Source organism: Bactrocera oleae, chromosome 2 (genome assembly GCF_042242935.1).
Source record: "Bactrocera oleae isolate idBacOlea1 chromosome 2, idBacOlea1, whole genome shotgun sequence".
Lineage (NCBI taxonomy): Eukaryota > Metazoa > Arthropoda > Insecta > Diptera > Tephritidae > Bactrocera > Bactrocera oleae.
In genome coordinates this window covers 88,159,014-88,179,434 of record NC_091536.1, presented here as the reverse complement: position 1 = coordinate 88,179,434, position 20,421 = coordinate 88,159,014, and the positions used below count along the sequence as shown (strand labels likewise).

The following is a 20,421-nucleotide window of genomic DNA, read 5'->3' as shown; positions in this document are numbered from 1 at the left end:
AGAAGAATAAAGTGCGACGATGCAAAGGCTGTAAGTTGGCGACGCATCAGGCACACACACATACACGTATATATACTTGTGTGGTAGTGAAGGAGCGGACGGACGCCGCCAGAAACCGAAAAATATCAAGCAGCAAATAAATCTTGTGTTCAATCAGCGATAAAACAAACTTGAACACTAAAATACCGCAAAACATCAAAAACAAAGCATAAAATCGGTATCACGTCGTGAGATAAAAAATTTGAAGAAAATATAAATAAGCCAAAAAGCAAACAAAACAATGAAAAAAAAACGATTTCACTCTCAAAAAAATTTTGTTTATTTATTTATTTTTTTTTTGTTAGTTAAAATTTCTTTTTGGATAAAAAATATTTCTACGATTTTAGCTGCTTTCAATCAACTTCGTATTTACAGATTATATGTATGTATAAATTTCTGCATGTTCCTGTGTAGCCAATATTTTGTTAGCGCTTACGGGAATGCGCTAAAACGAAAGTGTTTCACAAATAAACTACTACAAGAACAAGTTCACAAAATTTCAATTGCCACTGGTCTGCTGCTATCTAGCTTATAAACAAACAATAATATATATTCGCAAAACCGCAATCGCGTATCTAGACGACGCACAGAAAGATCTTGTATTCTTTCGCTTCCTTGGTTACAATGCGCACTAAACTACTTTTTCACAATTTTTTCAACATTAAATTATTTAATTTGGGCACAATTTTTTTATAGTTCAGTAGCTACTCCGTAACAGTAACGTTTTCGGTCGCCAAAATGTCACATTCGATTTGCTTATTCACGCGTAGAAAGTACTGACAGGCACAGGGAGGCAAAGATGGACGGAGGCGGGTGCGTAAGATATTAGCGCGCACGGGGCAACTCACATTCTTTGTTGGCGCTAACAACTCACTTTGCTTAGCACTTGATTTTATCAGCTTTCAATTTGTTTTACACTTCAATAAACTTTCGCATTGGCATTTTTTGCATGCAATTTCTTTGCACTTGACATTTCGCTATTTCTTTGTAAATTGATATTTTATTGCAGCAAATTTATTACCAAATTTTTATTTTCATACAATTTTTTTTTTTTTTTTGCTTTGTTTTTACTCACAACTTGTTTTCGAAAACTCTTTCGATTTCACACACAATTCGACTGAGTGGCTAAAATATTAACAAATAAATAAATCCAAGAATTGACCGACCGGCCGCACTTTCAGACTGCACACGTACACGCTTCGAACAAGACTCGCCGCAACTGTTGGAGACCCAAATGAAAATAGCAACCGCACACAACGCACTGGCAAAGCTCCCCAACTCAACAACAACCTAAAACACCAAAAGCAAAATCACTCAAACATGTTCGAGCGTGACCCCCTGCTGCAAGCACTCAAACGATGAGTGGAGTGTTTCTTGGGGATTTCTCTACTTTATTTCGTTATTTCGTATTTTTATCTTGTCAACCTATTAAGACGCCTCTGACATGCCGCTCTTTGGCTGCTTGCGTGCCAGTATTTTGTATATGGTGTTGTTGTATTTTTTTTTCCACCACATAATGGCAGTGTCTGAATCAATTGCGTCGATTGTCAACGCTGGAAAAGTGTAGGTATTGAAATGAGGTCAACCACCTATGAAATTTTTTGGAGCCTTCAATTTGAGTGTTAATTAATTTTTGGCATTGTTTAATCAACCCGGGGATTTTATTGTGTCATAGTTTGAGATTGTGAAGTAACAGTTTGAATAAAATAGATTTTATTGTCTGGATTATTCTAAATGATAGACCAGCAAACAAAATTTCTACCCACACTGGGGCACTTAAATGAAGCTTGTGATAGGTATTGATGTCTTAAAATATTTGGAAAAAACTTGTTCTTAGAAATTTTGAGTATCCCAAGGAATTACTGCATTAAATATGCTTTAGATATGTTGTCGAAACTCTATAATATCGACAATGCATTAAATATTTGGCAAAAAACTCCCAAAATTGGCTAACTTAGTAATAATATATACATATGTATTATATATAAAACATATCCGATCGGCGAAATATACGGTCATTTGAGGTATGGAAAATTGGTTTAGACAGGTCTCTATTTTGAGGATTACAGCGGAAATTGGGTCTCTTAAGGTGTATGAAAATATTAAGAAGGAATACTTAGAAATTGGTTATTATATACTCACAATATTTTTTTATATATAAATGAATGCTAAACAGATCCCAATATATAAAAATTACGTGTGATGTTTTCTCCGTGGTTAATTCCTTAACTACTGAACCGATTTTGGTAAAATTTAGCACATTGTGTCCAGTTTAATTCAACTGTTACCGACGTTAACGTTCTCACCTTTATTCGTAAACAATATTTTAAATGTATTGAATAGTTTATTTAAATACTTGTAGTATATAATGTAACACACAGCATCACGTGATCGGTTCTTAATAGTATATTTATATATATATATTGCAATATATTAGATATTAGAATTTCAAGCTCTTCTTATAAGATGTGTATGAAGAAGACTACAAAAGATACCACTACAATAAACACAATACAATAATAATGGTCTTAGCTTTTACACGTCCGAATCAAACTCATTCGAACTCATTTAAAGATTATGTCAGCCAGAGAACTAGCCTTTCATTCCGCCGTGCTGTATTATCAATAGAGACTTAAAGCTGAAATAAGAAGAATACCTCTATAAATGTTTATTTTTGTATTATCCTATGAGGTTAGAGCAGTTGCATAACTAACTTTCTCACCATTGAGCTTAAGAATATAAAATCAAAATCAGAAAATTATCATTCTTAAAAGCCTTTTGTGCACCTTTTTTATGAAAGTCTGAACCCTCCCTTTTATATAAATAGTGGCAATAGACTCTGGTCGTTTGTAGAATCGAAAACATTTTCTTGACCAAACTCAGGTATATTGTAGTTGAATGTATGCTTCTTAAACGTTTCTTCCGTTGAAAAAGTCTCTATGAAAATTGGAAAATTTAATTATTTTATGATATTGTGTGTCTCAATCTTGTTTCAATCTTTTTTCTTATGGAAAAATTTATAATACTCGGTACTATAGCACTAGAAAATTGTATACATAGAACATAGAGAATTACTTAAAGTTCTAATACAATACAAAATTCGATTTGAAAAAAATTTGTTTTTTATTTGTTATCTCACAAAAGCTATTATATTTTGGTCATGAATCATGATTTTGAAACAAATTTGTATATTCGAAAATAAACTCATTGCCAGAAAATCCACTCAAATTTGATGTTGCAACATCGAACCGACAGTGGCGAGTTAATTCCAACAGACAATCCAACCGATTTAGCCCAATGAGGCAAACGAGCGCAAATCAGTCGCTCAACCTGTTTCACAGTCTTTCAGCTCAGCTGCACAGATATGTGAGGTGAGTAGCCTGTCTGGCGGTGGTGTAGCTGTGCTGACAATCCGGCTTGCTAAGTGCCGTTTCAGACAGGGATGCAAAAGAGTCTGATCTTTTTCAAATTTTCTTTTGGTGTCGCTCTGGGCATTCACACGGTCAAAAAGAGTCCAGCAACTCGAGTCTAGTTTTTCTGCATTCCTTTTCACAAAATGTTCGTAAATATTTGTGCGGTTCGACTGCGCAACACCGCGCAACACTGCGTGCTGCGTATTTCATTTGTATGTTGAGATGATGGTCACACATTTTGCTTGCAATGAATTACCATGAATATGGTAGAACAATATGCATAATACAAGTACCTACCCGCTAAATAGTTTCAAAAAAATACTAAAGACGGGAATTCCCTAATCCACAAGAATGTATTGAATATCCGCAACTAATATTTTCAAGGCCAAATTTATAATAGCAATTTCCTAATCTTTAAGTATTAAAAACTCATAATTTCTTTACTGCGTATTAAAAATTCATAATTTCTTTACTCCATAATCTATATCTTAATTTTCTCCTTATTTACAATTTGTCATAATATTTCTATTATTCTATGCATACGTATTTGCATATTACATACAAAAATAGATAACAGAACTCAAATTTGCGATCGAATTCATTTGAAACCGAGCGCTCTTGCAACCATTCAAAGGATTTGAAAGTGAAAAGGAATGCTGAAAAGGGTAGCAGCGAGCTGTTACGAAAAAGAACACAAAGCGTGCCACCCGAACACGAGTGGCACGGTCCCTTCGTCTTTCCTCGTCGTCCCCTCGCCCACAATAAACTGGTATGAGACTCTTTTGCGTCCCTGTCTGAAACGGCTCTAACTAACTTGCTGGTGGCTGATTTTGTTTACGAAAATGTGTACGCGCTGGTGGTGTATGTGTTCTTGTTGGCATTTATTATTGTTTACCTCCCACCCTGATCACAAACGCACTAATGGCGACGACGACAGAAACACAGCAAACATGCAACACGCTCTGGCCGACAAATGGACGCAAAACAAAACAAAATCGCTTCAAGCAAAACCTACTTGTAAATGTGTGTGCGCACCTTGTACATGTGTTAGTGTGTATGCGGCACAGAGAGTTTGTTGGAAAGTGCAACAACGCGAATTATGCCAAAGTCAGCTGCATCGAACTGTCGATGTCGATAATTGTTTTTGCTGCTACTGCCGCCGCTGGCTGGCTGCTGCATGTGGTTATGTGGCTGACATGAAAAGCATAAATGAAATTGAAAAATTTCAGCAAAGAATCGAGGCGGAAATTCGCTAGCGCGCTCGTTGATTGCAGCGCCGTTACCCGCTGCCCAGCTGAGGCGACCGACGCCTGCCGAAACTGACGACTGCACTTATGACTTATTGTCAGTCAGTCAATTGACCGTAAAACGGCGACTAGCATCCATTAATACCGACTTACCGAAGCACCTCACAAAGCAGCCACACAGCGCGTTGCAAGTTGTTGCTGCACAAAGGATCTGGCTGTTGCTTCTTGTTGCGCCATTGTTTGCACTGTTGTGTGTGGAAGGATGAAAAAGTCGGCTCGTCGTCGGCTTATGGACTCTTGGGCGCGTTGTTGTTGCTGGTCATTGGTAAATGTTATTATGCTTGCTTGCTGCGTTGTCTGGCGGTCATTTGAGTGCATAAATCCTGACACGCACCATTAACAAGCCATTAAGTGATGGTCGGTGCACGTGCACACAGCGCAAATTGGTTGTGTGTGTGTATGTGTTTTCATGCATTTGTTATTGGAAGTGCCCTTATAGCCAAATTGAAAGCACTGAAATGAGAGACGTAACAATTTTCAAGGTCCAGATGCACTCTAAATTCTGGAGTATGTCATTAGAATAGTAAGAATGTTGGCTATAATTAAACACACACAATATATGTATGTACACACATTTGTTGTTACTCGAATACATATATGCATTACAAATCAATCAATATCACAACCTTCAAGTAAAAAAAAAAGTAAATAAAGGTTACTTAATATGGAAAAATTATTTATGTGAATGTATGAATTTTTAGGTAGAAAAGGACGTGTGCTCAGATCGATATCTCAAGAATTGAGGCCTTGTACGCGTATATACGGACGGACTGACAGACAGAAATGGCTAAATCGGCTCAGCTCGTTACACAAATTTGTGACAAACTTATATTGAACAGAGTATAGTTCAGGGTATGAATGTATATCTTTGAAGACTCTACGAAATTTCATAAAAAAGTAAGCAATTAATGCAGATTGTCATGTCAAGAATGGAATTCATAAAAAACATTTAAATTTATATAAAGCACTCGCGTCTCTCAAATGTTCCCTCGCACAGAGAAGTATAGTTTTAAAAATTTATTATTAACATGCTAGCAAAACTAAAAAATATGACAAAGCGAGCTTTTTATCCGTAGTCCAAAATAAATAAGAAGACAAAATGGATTATTGATTTAAACTTCGCGCGCAAACCGAATTGATAAAAACAACTTTCCTAGATTAGTACAACCTTTTTATATGTTCGTGTGTGGTTTGATCTCTATACTCGTACATCAATTAGTGTGTGTTTGGCAGCTGTACGCTTACGACGCAAAAGGTTGATCTGGCGATTTTACATGGAAAAATTTAACAACGAGTTTGCTTGAATTTTTGTGATTCCATTGATTGCGGCACCGGAACCGTTGAAAATGTTGCAGAAATCTTTTGGGATCGATCATTTGGTTAATGTTATGCAATTGCCTTGACATGCTTATATTTGCTGCGGAGGCGATAATAAAGACTTATATTAATAAAATATGTTAAAAAATTTTTTTTTTTTTGTCAGTCTGGGTCAAGTTAGATCAGATAGTATTTTGCATAAATATTTGGAATGCTTCTTCCGACTTTCAATACTATATATAATTCGGAAAATTATTGTTGACAGATTTTTAGAATTTTAAGGTGGATATCTCAGGTTAAGTGACTAAATCTGCGAAGGTTAAGAAAGGTTACTGTAAAATATGAAAATTTGCGAAAATTTTTGAGAATACATCGAGTAACATTCCGGGAAATAAAGCCCTTCTTGCATAATAACACTAACACAATAACCTAAATTGACAAAAATTTCTAGTTTTTGCACTTTATAATTATTTGGTTCATCCAGTGATCAGAAAAATTCAAGTAAAAACCCACGTTGTCCTTCAAAATACGAAGAAACAATCCGTCTGTCTATACATATACGAACTAGTCCCTCAGTTTTTGTGATATCGATCTAAAATACTGCACGCGTCCTTATCTCACCAAGAAGCTGCTCATTTGTCGGAACACTTCATTTATCGGAGCACTATAGCATCTTGCTGCCAAATAAACTGAACGATCGAAACCAAGTGCTTGTATGGGAAACTTCTTCATTTGACGAGATATATTCAAGAAATTCGGCATGGGTTATTTATTGCCTAAAACAACAGTGCAATCTACAAAGAAATTGTTCAGATCGAGTTACTGTAGCGCATAGCTGTTACACAAAATGACCGAACAAAGTTCTTGTGAGGAATCTCTTATGTTTGTGAAAGATATTATAGTTATATAGTATAACGTTTTTTATTTTTTTTTTTGTTATTGATATTTGTGAGGAATGTGTAAAAAATGTTTCCATTTCAACTTTTACAAAGTTGATATTTCCCTAAGATATGTATATCTTTTTCAACTATTTTCAACAGTTTAAAGTCTAATAAATATTAAAGTTAATAAAAAGTAAAACACAATTTAGATTCTAAATGAGTTAACCTTATGTTTTAACCTCACACGCGCATAGTTACTCATATACTGAAGAAAAATCACTACAAATTCTTTTATATTTGAACCATTCTGTCATAACCTGACATCTTAATTAGCCCATTAGATTAGCTTTTTCATATTTGAAATGACATCATTTGCTCGTATTTTTATTTTAAAATTTTAATTTTATTTATTTTATTTTAAAACGCCATCCGCAACTACAAAATAATTTTCAAACCACGGGAACCAGACCGACGCAAGAAAATATGTGGTTATTAGTAAATCATTGGCAATGAAAATATGGCAAATAAATAAAAGCTTGAGACTAAGAATTAGGCATTCTTAGTAGGATGGGAAGTTAATTTTTTAAATATATAAATCATGTATATAATTGTATGAGCTTTTTTATTTATTTAGGTAATACATTATTTTTATATTTAGATTCCGGTCGTCGTCAAACAAAACCAAACAAAACTTAATATTATAAGTGAAACACTCAACTACAGCAACATCAACGTCGAAGGTTTATAAAATCTGTAAAGCTGTCGCAAAAATTATTCCAACATTTAAGGAACACTCAATACGTACTATAATGTGTTCATTCTCGGAATGTTCGCACTTTCCGAACAAATTGAGAATAACGCCATCACCCATTGTTTCAAGTTAAAGTGTGAACAAATACTTTCCATTTCGCAAGTGTCGCATGTCGTATATGTATATGTATATTAACAACAACAATAACGCACATTACAGTATATAATGCATAATAATTAGGCTAAAATGTGGCCGATTTGGCAAAAAGACAAAGCACAAAAGCACAAATCGTCGGATTGTGTTGCTTAAATATTTACACTGAGCCAAAAATCAAAACAGCAAAAACAAGAACAACAATTTGAAATACATAGGCGCGAAGAATGTTTACAAAAATAGCAACGACGAAATGCAAGAGATATTTTCGATATAGCGGTACACAAATGCACATACACAAAAAAATGCATATAAAAGGTGCAAAGTAGAAATATTTTTATTTTTCAGGTGCTTATGCAGCCAAATCGCCGCCCTGCTAATCGCGATTTTCAAATATCAAAAACTTGCCGCTTATAGGTTTATACATATGTATGTATGTACAAGCACATAAGTGGCCGAAAATTTAAATAAATTAAAAACTACAGTTAGATATTATTTATGTATCTCTAATAGACTGCTTAGATAAAAATTCTGAAATTTAATAGAAATTTAGAGAATGATGAATCGAACAAACTGAAGATGATGAATCGAACAAACTGTAGATAGTATAAATTCCTACCATTACTAAGGCTTGGCTTTCATAATCTTTAAATTCAGGTGCTACCATTGTTCCAATTTGTCCTGCATAAAAATTCATTTTCGAACATTGATCTATAATATTTAACCAAAATTACGAGCAAATTTTCGGTTCTCAAATAGAATGCTCAACCAAATGAGTTTATTGCGTCGCATTGGTATAGAAAATCAATTTCTCAAGAGCAGCCGAAAATCACACTCACAACAAAAACACTTTCCCTATTGAGCATAAAGTTCATTCCTCAAGGTCAATTCATAGTATTTTCTACTTCAATGCTTTCACTTTCTTGGTAATCCTTCGGTGAAGTTTATTTCATTTATTGGCCGACAATAGAAATTTGCACTGCATATCAAGAATAACAACAATAAAAGACAGTAGTTGGCATTTAAATTGTGAAAGAAAATTCTTTCGCTTGTCGTGCAATTAACTTCAATTAAAATTAATTGAAAACTTCGCATAATCAGTTTCTTACAAGAAGAAAGAGAATCACTTGCGGACGATTATTACTTTAAACGAATGTCAAAAGCGTAGATTTTGCAATTCTTTATACGAGGTGAATTTAGAATGGTATTGAATCTCTTAAACCTAGTAATTGGTTCTTGAAATACTGACCACTTTGAAGAAATGAGACGAATGAGGCTAGTGCTATCCTTGGTATTTCCATGTTTCTTCCACTCAAAGTTTTCTCTTCCTCGTCGGAAATCGGCAATTTAACCGTTGTTTTCAAGTGACAGAATATCAACCGTTACCAATTTGTAGCAGCACAAAAGTCATTAGCAGAAATAAAGGTGAAGAAAATAAGGCTCGGTTTTTTGTTGTTATAGTGGCAGAAAATATCGCCGTAGTAATTTGGAGAAATAATGCCAAGTTGACAATCATTGGGCGGATAAAAATCCGGGTTTGTTCCGGTTACGTAGACCTGTCGTGGGAACGGTCAGTGCAGTTGCTTTTCAGTACCATACAGTGGAGAAGTATTCAGATCTATTAAAACACCGTTTCCATCATCGGCAATTAACGGTTCTTCAGGACTATACTTGCATCTGAATACATCCTATGTAGGAAAGTCAAAATCCTGGGCCCCTCAAATAAAATTTGTATGTTTATTCCATATTGAGGGGTTATGTCCACTGGTGAAATTCAAAAAATCGATTTCTGTTTTGCATATACATATGTATATCAAATGTAAATAAATTTTAAAATATTCCCCGAAAATTTGAAGTTTCTCCGGTTAATAGTTTCGGTGATATGATATTTGTAAGAATTTTTTAACTTAGTGTAATCGGCTTCCAAAACTTCAAACGCGAAATCCAAAACGGCTGAACCAATCCGCTTGAAATGATGTGTGAGTTTTTTCAGAAAATAGATTATTTTTTAGGAAACAACAATTTTGTCATCAATTAAAAAATTAATTAACCCTTCTATCATTACCTGTATTCATCTATACTAGTAACAATTTTTTTTGGTTCTTGGAGTTGAGAAAAGTTTAAACAGAAAAATCTTTCTCGCTTCCGGACACCTTTTTTTTTTTGTAGGTCCGAGCTACGGGATCAAGGTAATCCAAAATTTTTCAAAATGAATCACCCAAAGTTTAAAGTACATTAAATTCTGTAAATATTAATATCATTATTTATTTATTTTTTCAAAAAAAAAAAATAATAATATTAAATAAAAAGCAGTTTTTGGCTTGCAAGCGGATATTACCACTTAAGGAAAACATAACTAAGTCTAAAAACATTTTATTATTTTTAGAGCATATCTGCTGTATCTTTAAAATTTACTGCTAATTATATTATATAATATATTTATTTAACTCCCTCTTCGTCACATCATATAAGAAATATTATACATCTTTAGAATATACATATACATATTTACATCTGTATATTTATGTAGTGACCATATATTTTCTCCTCACCATTGTGTACTTACTTAACCACCAACCATTTCGTCAAATTGAAAATAATGAATAAATTATAGAAATTGATGAAAAGTTCAAAAGCGCGTTGAACTTATTTATTGTTGTGCAGCTTTATATGGCATTGAGCAACCATACACTATACATACAAACGTTTTCTCGAATTCTGTTGTACAGTAGTTAACTTTACTTAATATCAAGATCTTGCAGCTCATAGCAATAACAATAACAATAAAGAAAGCTGGCAGAAGCGTAGGCACAGCGATCGGCACTGCGTCAGTGCGAGCCCAATGAATGGCATACAATTTAGAATTTCATAATGCAAACAAAGTAATAAACTAATTTATATGTTGAATAGAATAGGAATGAACTATGTACATATGTTTGGTGGTTTTCAAGAATGCATCTGAAATTATGTGGTAGATAAGTGACTATAAAAATAAATAAATTTATTAATGTTTATAGTTATTGTTCCAAGGAATTTGATAAATATCATAATCTGGAACTGTTCCGACATGGACACAATAAGGACATGATGAAAATCCTATGATACGATGAATTTGAAAATATACAATATAAACTATTAAATGAGCAGTATTTTAAATTTAAAAAAATTGTGTGTACAAGAATTTGATTTTGATCGTTCGGTTTGTATTGCAGATATATGATATAGTGGTCCAATCTTTCCCCGAAAATTATAGAGTTGCTTTGGACAATAATCCATGCCGAATTTCGTGAAGATATTTGTCAAATAAAAAATTATAGTTTATAAATTTTCTACTACCAAAGTATTTATATGTATATCTTTGTATTTATGTTTATACTTTATGCTACAGAGCGCTGATATTAATTGAATATTTGCATGCGCAGATAGTCAATTGCGGCTTTCCGCCTCTCACAACCACCTAACCGCAATGCACCCACATGTCTGTAAGTGTGCTCGCTGAAATGAGGTATTTGCAAAAATGCTAACAAAAAACCAAACACAAATATCGTACACACCCACATCACTTACTCGCAGCATTTGCATATGCAAGTCAATCGTTCACCTACGAATCATTTACCCAGCAACATCAATTGCACTCTCATGGCGGGCACTGAGCTGACGGCAACAAGTGTGCAAGAATTTCTTTTGTCAATAACGAACAATGTAAGTATGAATGCTAAAAACGATGTACACATCTATACATAGAAAACTTATGCACAAACAAACAAACAGTGTACTTCTGGCTTTTGTATGTATTCGTATTGCAGGTGATACGCGGGAATGATTCCTATAGGTTTCATTGACTTCGACATTCAGTTAATATCTGATCTATATATTGTATGTATATACAAACAAGTAAGGAATAGCTTAGTTCGGGTGTAACCGAACATTTCATACTCTTGCAACTTGCAAGGATGAAAGCCTGGGAAACTCCTTCAGGAGTTGGCAAAACTTTATATCAAATTAGGGAAAGTAACGCCGTGATTTCATCCATTTGAGGCAAGAGAGAGGTATAAAATAAACAGGAAGTTCGTAACATATTATGTTAGGTATACGGGGGATAAGGGAAGTGTTGATCCGTTTTTCCCAATTTTTGGCACAAGTTAGAGTTTGATTTTGACAATTTTTGGACGTAAGATGAAATACCTCGAAGGCACTATTTGTGCAAAGTTTTACTCTGATAATTTAATTGTTGTTTTATTTGTATACTGTAAAGTGAAAGAATCAGATGGAATTTAAAAGTTTGTTATATGGGTAGTGGACATGGTTGCCATCCGATTTCACCCATTTGTATGCTATGAATATTTAGGAAATCTCACGTACCAATTTTGGTTGAAATTGGTCAAATAGTTTCTGAGTTATAGGATTTCACCTAAAGGTGGGCGGTGCTGCGCCCATTGTCCAATTTTTACAATTATTCCTATAAAGCCTTTCCATACTATTATGGTTGTGAAATTTAATGCTTGTGGCGAATTTATTCAGTGAGTTATCGCACTTTTAGTGGTTTTCAAAATAACCGATATAACATATGGGAAGTGGGCGTGGTTATTATCTGATTTAAACCATTTTCACAAAGATGAAGATATGCTAAAATTACTTTTTCTCAGCAAGTTTGGTTTAGGCGGGGCCACGACCACTCTGTAATACTAACCTGCCTTGGGTGCCAAGGAATAGGTCCACCATACAATATCTCAGTTTTTACTCAATTTATCGCTTGCACGGAATTCAACTCTTCTCGGCATCCTGATCATTTATATGTATATGGTATATATACATAACTCGATATTTATGTCGATTAGCTTCAGGTGATACAAACAACCGTTAAGTGAACAAAACTATTAGATTCTGTAGCAACATGTTGCAAGAGTATAAAAACAACAAAATTATAATTGAGAATATTCAATACCAAACTGTTATGAAATATTCTTGTCATATCTGAACATTTTTTTAAAAAAAAATTTGCTATAAATTACAAAGAATATGTTGAATTAAAAAAAAAAACGGCACTATAATATTTTTCATATTAACTACTGCTGCTATAATAGAAACAACTGTATACGATAATTGGAAATAAGCTTACCTCAAAAACCTGAATTGAGTATATACATACATAGTTGCTTTTACAGTAGTCAGCTACATTGCTTTGTATTATTGAATCCATCAAAAAATCACATTCTTATCAATATTACAATACTATATTATTTTCATTCACTGAAAAAGATCGTTCATATCAAGAAACCAAATAGAGCTAACATTCATCATTACATATCAATTTTTATTTAGGATCCGTTGGCAATTTGAAGCCAACCAAATCCGCAGTTTCTTTGACGCTGCGTTCACCACGACCATGGTACTCTTTGTACAATTCATTGTATTTTCGCAAGCTGGATAAGTATGTTAAATAAGTTTGACCCAGGAATAACGCCTCATCTCGCGCCTTACACAATTGCAAGTCTGTAGTGGAGTATTTCTTGTATTGTGCCAGGATATAGCGTGCGGCCAGCGAGTTTTTGATGCAGCCGTTAGGTGAAGCCAAACGTAGCTCTTGCAATAATGTGCGCAAAGTCTTTGTTACAGCCATACTGAAATGAGGTAATAAATTATAATTAACTAAATAGGGTAATAATTAATTTTTTATTTATCACCTGAATTACAAAACAACTTTGACTGAATTTTCTTACGGCCGTTTACCAGCTGTTATTGACAGATCAAACTAGTTGCCGGCCATTCGTTGTAATTTTGTATTTACTCGCTAGTCGTACTATAGTAAATTTATGCAAGATATTTGTCGTAAATTGTTTGTTTATTTCAGTATATTAAAAATATATGTATGTAAATTATTTAAATTTTTTGTTTATGTAGTATTTTTAATCGGAATCAATAACGAGGTAATCTAAATGCTAGGGAACTGTTACGGTTTCTTCCATCTTCACATCACTCTCGTCCTTATCAATACTTAATTCGAGTATAGCGTCTTCGTCCACCGACATATTTCCTTTGGAACCATTCTCATCTGTAGGTGAATCCTTTTTTAAAGACTTTCCGTCAGCTAACTCTATGCTATTTTTCTCAGCACGCACAGTTATGCCCTCATCATCACTAAGATCCATCGTGTCCAAACCATTCAATTCCTCATCATCACTACTTTCACTGCTACTATCTTCTTCTAACTGTGCTTGTAGTTCTCGAATCGAATACATGAGGAGTGTAAAATCGTTACGCCGTTTTTGGAATTTACGCTCCAACTTTATTTTCTTTTCCATTAATTCAGAAAGATCTTTTTTGAGAGCATCTATCTGTTTGGTAGTATCCTTACGATCGGGTTGCTCCTTAATCACCTTTGCCAGCATGTCGTACTCCATTTTGTTCCTACGTATCTGTTTTGCTAGAACAAGTTCTCGTTTACTTTCTTCAATTTCATTTCTAGCCAACTCGATGCTCTTTTCAATGGAATCGGAAAGCTTAGCATAGTTTTTTAATTCTTCTTGTATCATTTTAGACGTATAATCTGTTTTGGCCGCCGCAAATTCACATTGCGCCATTTGTGCCAGCAATCGATCGTAGATTATTTGACTAAGTTGAAGAATATGATCAACATAACAAATAAATGAACATAAGTATTTTAGAGATATTTACTTGTTTTCCGGGGAATCATTTTTGGAAAAGGTCCATTTGAGGAATTGTTTAAGTAACATGTTAAGACGCCGGTCATCGCCTGTGCCATCTCCATCAATTAATAAGCGACGTTTTATAATCTCCTCTACGAATTGTGAAAAGTTGTTGCTCAATATATCAATAAATGTTTTTTTACAGTACTCACCGTCAGACATTGTGGAATTTTTAAGAGATTATTATAAGAAATTACCAAAAACTTTGCATTCAATTCAACAAGCTTTAAGATTAAACATTATTGTTGAAAAATAACAATTACAAATGTCAAACAAAAAGAGACACCGATAAAACTACATGTTTTATAGCGAATTATCCCATACATACATCTAGAGATGAGAGGCGAGAATGTCCCAGTTCACACATAGAGCCTTTTGCGGCCCAAGCCGGTTTTTTGTGGACGATGAGGTTAGACGAACGGACCGTGCCGCTCGTGCTTGGGTGGCACGCTTAGTGTTCTTGTTCATAACAGTTCGCTGCTACGCAATTCATGATGCCTTTCCGGTTTGAAAATAATTTCACAAGTGCAATAGCGCTCGGTTTCAAATGTATATATACGATATGTTAGAAAATTTGAATTTCGTTATTTATTTTTTGTATGTAATATGCAAATATGTATGCATAGAACAATAGAAATATTTTGAGAAATAGTGAATAAAGAGAAAATTAAGGTGCTCAAATATATACATTTTTAATAAACATGAATTCTAATAAAAATGGATTTACTTTTACTTTATACATTTACATAATATATTAAGATGCTTTCATATATATTTCTTTTAGCTGCACAACAAGAATTGTAATTTATTCATGAATATTTTGTAATAAATAGAAACATATGTATATGGAGTAAAAAAATTACGACTTTTTAATAGTTCTCGAATGATTAGGAAGTTTCTGTAATAAACTTTGCATTGAAAATATTATTAGTTTGTATTCTATACATTCTGGTAGATTAGGGAATTACCGACTTAAGTATATCTTTGAATCTAATATTGTTCTACCACATTCATGGTAATTCCTTGCAAGCAACCACCATACCAACATTCAAATGAACTATGCAACACGCTCTGAGTGTCGTGTAGACAACCGCGCAAACATTTGCGCACAAACTTTTTGCACGTGTGTACGCACAGAGCGACACCAAAAGAGAATTTGCCGATAATGAGCGACAAAAGAGTACCCATATGAACGCAGTAAAAGCAGCGAATGTGTAAGGGCGGATTCACCTACAAGTACAATAATCGACTCAATAATATTTGGGTATCATAACACTTCTAAACTAGAGAACGTAAATTATACGAATCATACCACTTATAAACCGGTAAATTTATGACACATGCGAAAAACATGTTGTCTATAAAGAAATTGTACCTAAAATAGTATAATATTTTTATTTTTCAATCAATCGTTTGGAGAATTTGACATTCCTATCCGCTGGACTCGTTCGTTTTGTAACACTATCAGCTGAGAAATTTTCAACTGGTTATAAACAAAACGCGCTGCACAAATAGAACGGTGCATATTATCAAACTGAATGGAATTCATTATACCGTTTATTATTAATTTGTATTAAAATGAACAGTAAACGACCGCCTAGTATTTTTTTTCAAAATCAACCGCCTTATACTCACTTCAATAAACCATTTGAAGACACTACCGACGCGCTTTTCTGTCATTTGAACGATTTGCATCCAGTTTTCATGAATCCTGAACACCAAGTAAGTGATTATAAATACGAAATTCTGTTGGATCCACGTAATGGAAAAGCGGTGGATAACATTATATATGACAACTCAGGAGGCGTAAAAGAAAGGGTTGGATTTTTTCAAATTTTACTGCCTTCCCATATGACGAAAAAGGATCATATCGTAGGATTACGCGTATTGGAAGCATGGCAAGAATACAAAGAAGTAAACGAAGAGGATGTGGTTCGTTGGCGAAAACTAGACAAGGCAAGAATGAGAGACAAAACTCGATTTGATCAATATGTTATGGAGTTCTTCCGCACACAAAAGAAATCGATTTTCGCGCCATGTAAACGTTTGGTCAACCTTTACAAACAATTATATACCGCAAAATTAAAACAATTATTAGAGGAATATCCAGATAATTTGGCATTAAACACATGTGCCGGCCTGCCACATCCACAAAGTTTTAACGGTAGTCAGAATAAGTATTTGCACATAGAAGATGTTCGTTTAGTTACACGTCGCGGTTGGGTACCAGTGCTAGGAAACTATGTTAATAAATTCCAACGATTAAATTCGTGGATAGAAAACTACATGGATTATTATATTAGTAACATGAAATCTGTATCCCAACACGATAATACATGGCAAGAAAGTATAATATCTGAAAAACCAGCGCACCAGATTTATATACCATTGGAATCGCTATTATTTCTATTGACAGCAGGCAGTGGCGCTGACTTGCCCACCGAAGTGCCTCTGGACATTGCGGATAACAGTGAAGGAAATTTTAAAATTATAAAGTTTAAAGAACCGTTTCCACCCCGCGTTTGTGGTTGGTTTGCGCACAAACAAGTAGTGGAAAACGCATTTGAAGCTTTGTTGAGTAGAAATAACGATACGCAGTGGTTGCATGTGGAACATTATGATGCCGAATTGCGAAAAAATAAAGAAGCACCCGAAATTAGAGCTGTCAATCATTCGGACACGGATTTTCGTGTATACAAAATTGATGAGTATTTAGAAAAATTCACGAATACAAAAGCTGAAGACTGTATCAAAACTAATTATGCTGTTATTGAATGGGATCTCAATGGAAAGATAGATGAACAGAACACAACACAATTGCAATTTTTTACAAAATTAAAATGTTCACCATCAAATGATGAATATGGCGTACAATTATTAAGCAGTCACCCACTCAAATTAGAATATAAACCACAATTCGGTGCCGAAGAAATGACTAAGTATGAATTAATACAAGAATGGTTGCGAATAAAGTTGTTTGGCCAGTGTAGAGGATTTTCCAATTACGCTATATGTCTTCGTATTGCAGCGAATGACTTCAGCATGGAGTTGGAGCATAAAATATTGTTAACAGGCATCGAGAAACAACTCGCTGAATTGCATCAAATAAATATGCCCAAATTGCTAACAGGACTAGCAGATACTTTAAATTTATTGGCGAAAATGCCAACAGGAAAATATTTCTTGCGTTTCAATTCAAAATTTTCCAACACACTCTTGCTGTCAGCTCCATCTAAAGAAATCACTTCGAGCACAGTTTTCTTACATTCCCTTATTCAGGAGGAACCCTCCGATTTAGTTTTTATGACAGAAGTTCAGCACTTGCCAATAAATGACTCATTGTGTAGTGCTCTACATAAACACTACAAAATTATACCTTGTGCATTGAGACCACGACTTCCGCATCAAACACAACCCAAAAAAATTAGCAAAGTACTCAGTGACGAGGAGTATATACAACGGCGTATTAAGGCTAAATTGGAATCAGAGAAGAAAAGGAATGAACAACGTTTGCAATTAGTTAAAGCTCTTCGAAATAAAGTCAAAGCGAAAAAGGCTTTGCAACGGCGAAAACGTAGAGATGGCGGGAAAGCTAATGAAGAAGCTCTGGAAAAATTTATAAATGAATTTTGATTATATTAGACATTTTATTTGCAAAATAAGATTGGTTTCTATTAAAAAACCATTTGTGTATTATTTATTAACTTAAATTACTTATTTATACCACGAATTTAATTAGTAGCGTTAGGTTAGGCTGAGTTTTTCGAATTCCTCGGCAGAGATCATTTCAACATCAGTATATGTTGGTGCTTCTCTTGCCGTCCAAAAAGAATTTTCGGGTGCAGGTAGTGATGCCATAGGAAATACATGTACTGACAAGTCATTAAAAACATTGTGTGTCTCGTAGTCATCATCCAATTGATATTCTTTTGCATAAGGCAGCACATCTAATATATAACCCGAATCTAACCTTAATAAACGCTCCGGTTTGCTAAGCGACAAACTTTCAAAACTATTATTTATAAGTACCAAATGTTTTATACATTTTGGACGCCAATTGCTCCATAGCAAATTGTTGGTCAAACAATTCGGACAATGTGGCAGATAAAATAGTGTGCGCTCATCTATGGCATACTTTGCTTCACAATTTTCCGACATTAGCGCACAATTGAGGCGTTGCAATATTTGTTTTTCACTCTCACGAAATACTGGGTCAAAGTATATAGCTTCTTCTATGCTATAATGCCGTTGTGTACAAATAATGAAAGCCAGCTGGTGTAATGCTTGGAAGTTGCGAGAGAAAGGACCGATGCCAAAACAAACTAGACGTGAGATCTTCTCATTGTCCGTCAGCGCCTTGAGGCTTTCGTCCACAGTCTCCATTGCCTGTATAAAATAATCACTGCCCACCATTTGCGTGCATAACTGTTCCAGGCGTCTAGGAATTAAAATAAATTAATTTTGGAAAAGAACCAAATTCCAGCCTTTCGTTGTACTTAAGAAATATCTCCACATCCACTTCTTTCTCGTCTTTTTCATTACACCGTTCCGATAACTTTCGTAATCTGGGGTTTATAGATCTGCGTGCAATCCATTTTTTCCTTGTGACTGCGCGAAATTCTTCAGACATATTGCAGAACGTTGTTTTATTTATTCCACTTTACAAATATAAATAATTAAATTTTTTAATTCAAGAAACTCTACTTGGTATCCTTACCGTTGACAGTTTATTTCGTTGTTTAATTCGTAAACACGCTGTCTTTAAACAGAGAGCGTACGTTCTCTGTTATAATTTTAACACAGTTTTAGAATATTCAGCTTCTTGTATGGTTTCATATTTCAAACCATATAACGTAAATTATATATAAAATGCGTTCTCTGTTCAAACTTGTGTCCGACGTTTGGAAGTCAAATTAATTTAAATAATTTTGCTTATAGTGCACTAAAAAAACCATATTTAAACGAAATATAGGAACAAATGTTTTAAATATATTGAAAATAACACTGGCCTATACTCTTTCCAGTGCCACAGATTTTTGACCTGATTTTTGGTATATTTTTTGATCTTATACGAAAATATCAGTCACAATTTCTGCTATCGTTTTTCTTTTTTTTGCCGCAGTCTAGCTTGTTCTTATAGTATTTCTTAATACAGGCAACAAATCCAAATGCTGAAGGGACCAAATTCACCATGCTCTGTCATATTTGCATCCAACGACAGCATTTCCGTTGTTGCTTAGTGTTGCACTTCCGATTTCCTCTAGTGCAGTGTATGTGGAATTAAAATTGAGATATTTGCATTTTCGGCTAACTCACTTACCGACTCCCTTCGCTGTTGCGAGCAGATCAAAACGAAGAAGAAACTTGTTTACTTCGGTACTCTGCTGTGGTGAAACTGGCCGCGACGACTTTCTGGCACACATGAACTTACCAGGCGAGTGATCGTACGCCAGTCGCGAACGAGCAGGGCTGCAATTCAAACGTGTAAAACGGACAATAAACGGGAAATAGCTTTGATCGTGTACGAATAGTGAAGTACTAACACGCTTAAACGAATTTTCTTCAGTTATTTACAATTTAATGCTTTGTGTTGAACAACGCATAGTGGCAACGAAATAATTAAGGCAAACTTATTTATGTTTACATATATGTGATTAATTGGCCGTTAAAAAGATTGATTGTGAAACACTGTGTAAAACTGATTTGAAAAGTGTCACACACACTTAACGGTAAATTTTATGTTTAAAAAATTAACTATTAATTTAGTAGCAAGGGGAAATTCTAAAAGTTTAACAAACTATTTGGACTTCAAGGCGTGAAAAGTTTATTTAAAAATTAATTTTTCTGTGTAAA

General features: G+C 34.3%; 6 protein-coding genes across 11 annotated transcripts in view; 2 read left to right on the top strand and 4 right to left on the bottom strand.

Annotated features, from left to right (window-relative positions):
- FER (tyrosine-protein kinase Fer) overlaps positions 1-1,279 on the bottom strand; it is a 77,473-nt gene extending 76,194 nt beyond the window's left edge. For 4 of the 5 annotated variants that reach the window (XM_070105955.1, XM_036361117.2, XM_070105954.1 and 1 more), the window contains exon 1: positions 1,115-1,272. The gene's annotated coding sequence lies outside the window, so the exon portion shown is untranslated. Of the gene's footprint in view, positions 1-1,114 lie in introns of all 5 variants that reach the window. The other variant, XM_070105956.1, reaches the window with a different exon arrangement.
- Positions 1,280-13,014: 11,735 nt separating this feature from the next.
- LOC106621708 (protein FMC1 homolog) lies at positions 13,015-13,676 on the bottom strand. The gene is made up of 2 exons (XM_014240664.3): positions 13,546-13,676; positions 13,015-13,482 (listed from the first exon to the last, which is right to left on the bottom strand). Exon 2 carries the CDS (start codon positions 13,479-13,481, stop codon positions 13,176-13,178), a length of 306 nt encoding a protein of 101 aa, XP_014096139.2. The 5' UTR covers position 13,482; positions 13,546-13,676; the 3' UTR covers positions 13,015-13,175.
- Positions 13,677-13,684: 8 nt separating this feature from the next.
- On the bottom strand, positions 13,685-14,881 carry thoc7 (THO complex 7). The gene is made up of 3 exons (XM_014240663.3): positions 14,721-14,881; positions 14,537-14,660; positions 13,685-14,473 (listed from the first exon to the last, which is right to left on the bottom strand). The coding sequence occupies exons 1-3, from the start codon at positions 14,728-14,730 to the stop codon at positions 13,801-13,803; spliced, it is 807 nt and encodes a 268-aa protein (XP_014096138.1). The 5' UTR covers positions 14,731-14,881; the 3' UTR covers positions 13,685-13,800.
- Positions 14,882-15,892: 1,011 nt separating this feature from the next.
- Positions 15,893-18,204, top strand: Ice2 (Interacts with the C terminus of ELL 2). The gene has a single exon (XM_014240661.3). The coding sequence runs from the start codon at positions 16,147-16,149 to the stop codon at positions 18,199-18,201; it is 2,055 nt and encodes a 684-aa protein (XP_014096136.2). The 5' UTR covers positions 15,893-16,146; the 3' UTR covers positions 18,202-18,204.
- Positions 18,196-19,379, bottom strand: LOC106621706 (SRR1-like protein). The gene is made up of 3 exons (XM_014240662.3): positions 19,286-19,379; positions 19,065-19,226; positions 18,196-19,006 (listed from the first exon to the last, which is right to left on the bottom strand). Exons 2-3 carry the CDS (start codon positions 19,196-19,198, stop codon positions 18,313-18,315), a joined length of 828 nt encoding a protein of 275 aa, XP_014096137.1. The 5' UTR covers positions 19,199-19,226; positions 19,286-19,379; the 3' UTR covers positions 18,196-18,312.
- Positions 19,380-19,954: 575 nt separating this feature from the next.
- LOC106622345 (serine-rich adhesin for platelets) overlaps positions 19,955-20,421 on the top strand; it is a 113,548-nt gene continuing 113,081 nt past the window's right edge. The window contains exon 1 of one of the 2 annotated variants that reach the window (XM_036361104.2): positions 19,955-20,103. The gene's annotated coding sequence lies outside the window, so the exon portion shown is untranslated. Of the gene's footprint in view, positions 20,298-20,421 lie in introns of both variants that reach the window. The other variant, XM_036361103.2, reaches the window with a different exon arrangement.

Coding starts and splice junctions, on each gene's coding strand:
- LOC106621706 (XM_014240662.3), bottom strand. CDS start 19,198: ATGTCTGAAGAATTTCGCGCAGTCACAAGGAAAAAATGGATTGCACGC. Junction 19,007..19,064: donor GATGTGGAGATATTTCTTAA/GTACAACGAAAG, acceptor TTTAATTCCTAG/ACGCCTGGAACAGTTATGCA.
- Ice2 (XM_014240661.3), top strand. CDS start 16,147: ATGAACAGTAAACGACCGCCTAGTATTTTTTTTCAAAATCAACCGCCT.
- LOC106621708 (XM_014240664.3), bottom strand. CDS start 13,481: ATGGCTGTAACAAAGACTTTGCGCACATTATTGCAAGAGCTACGTTTG.
- thoc7 (XM_014240663.3), bottom strand. Junction 14,474..14,536: donor AATGATTCCCCGGAAAACAA/GTAAATATCTCT, acceptor TCTTCAACTTAG/TCAAATAATCTACGATCGAT.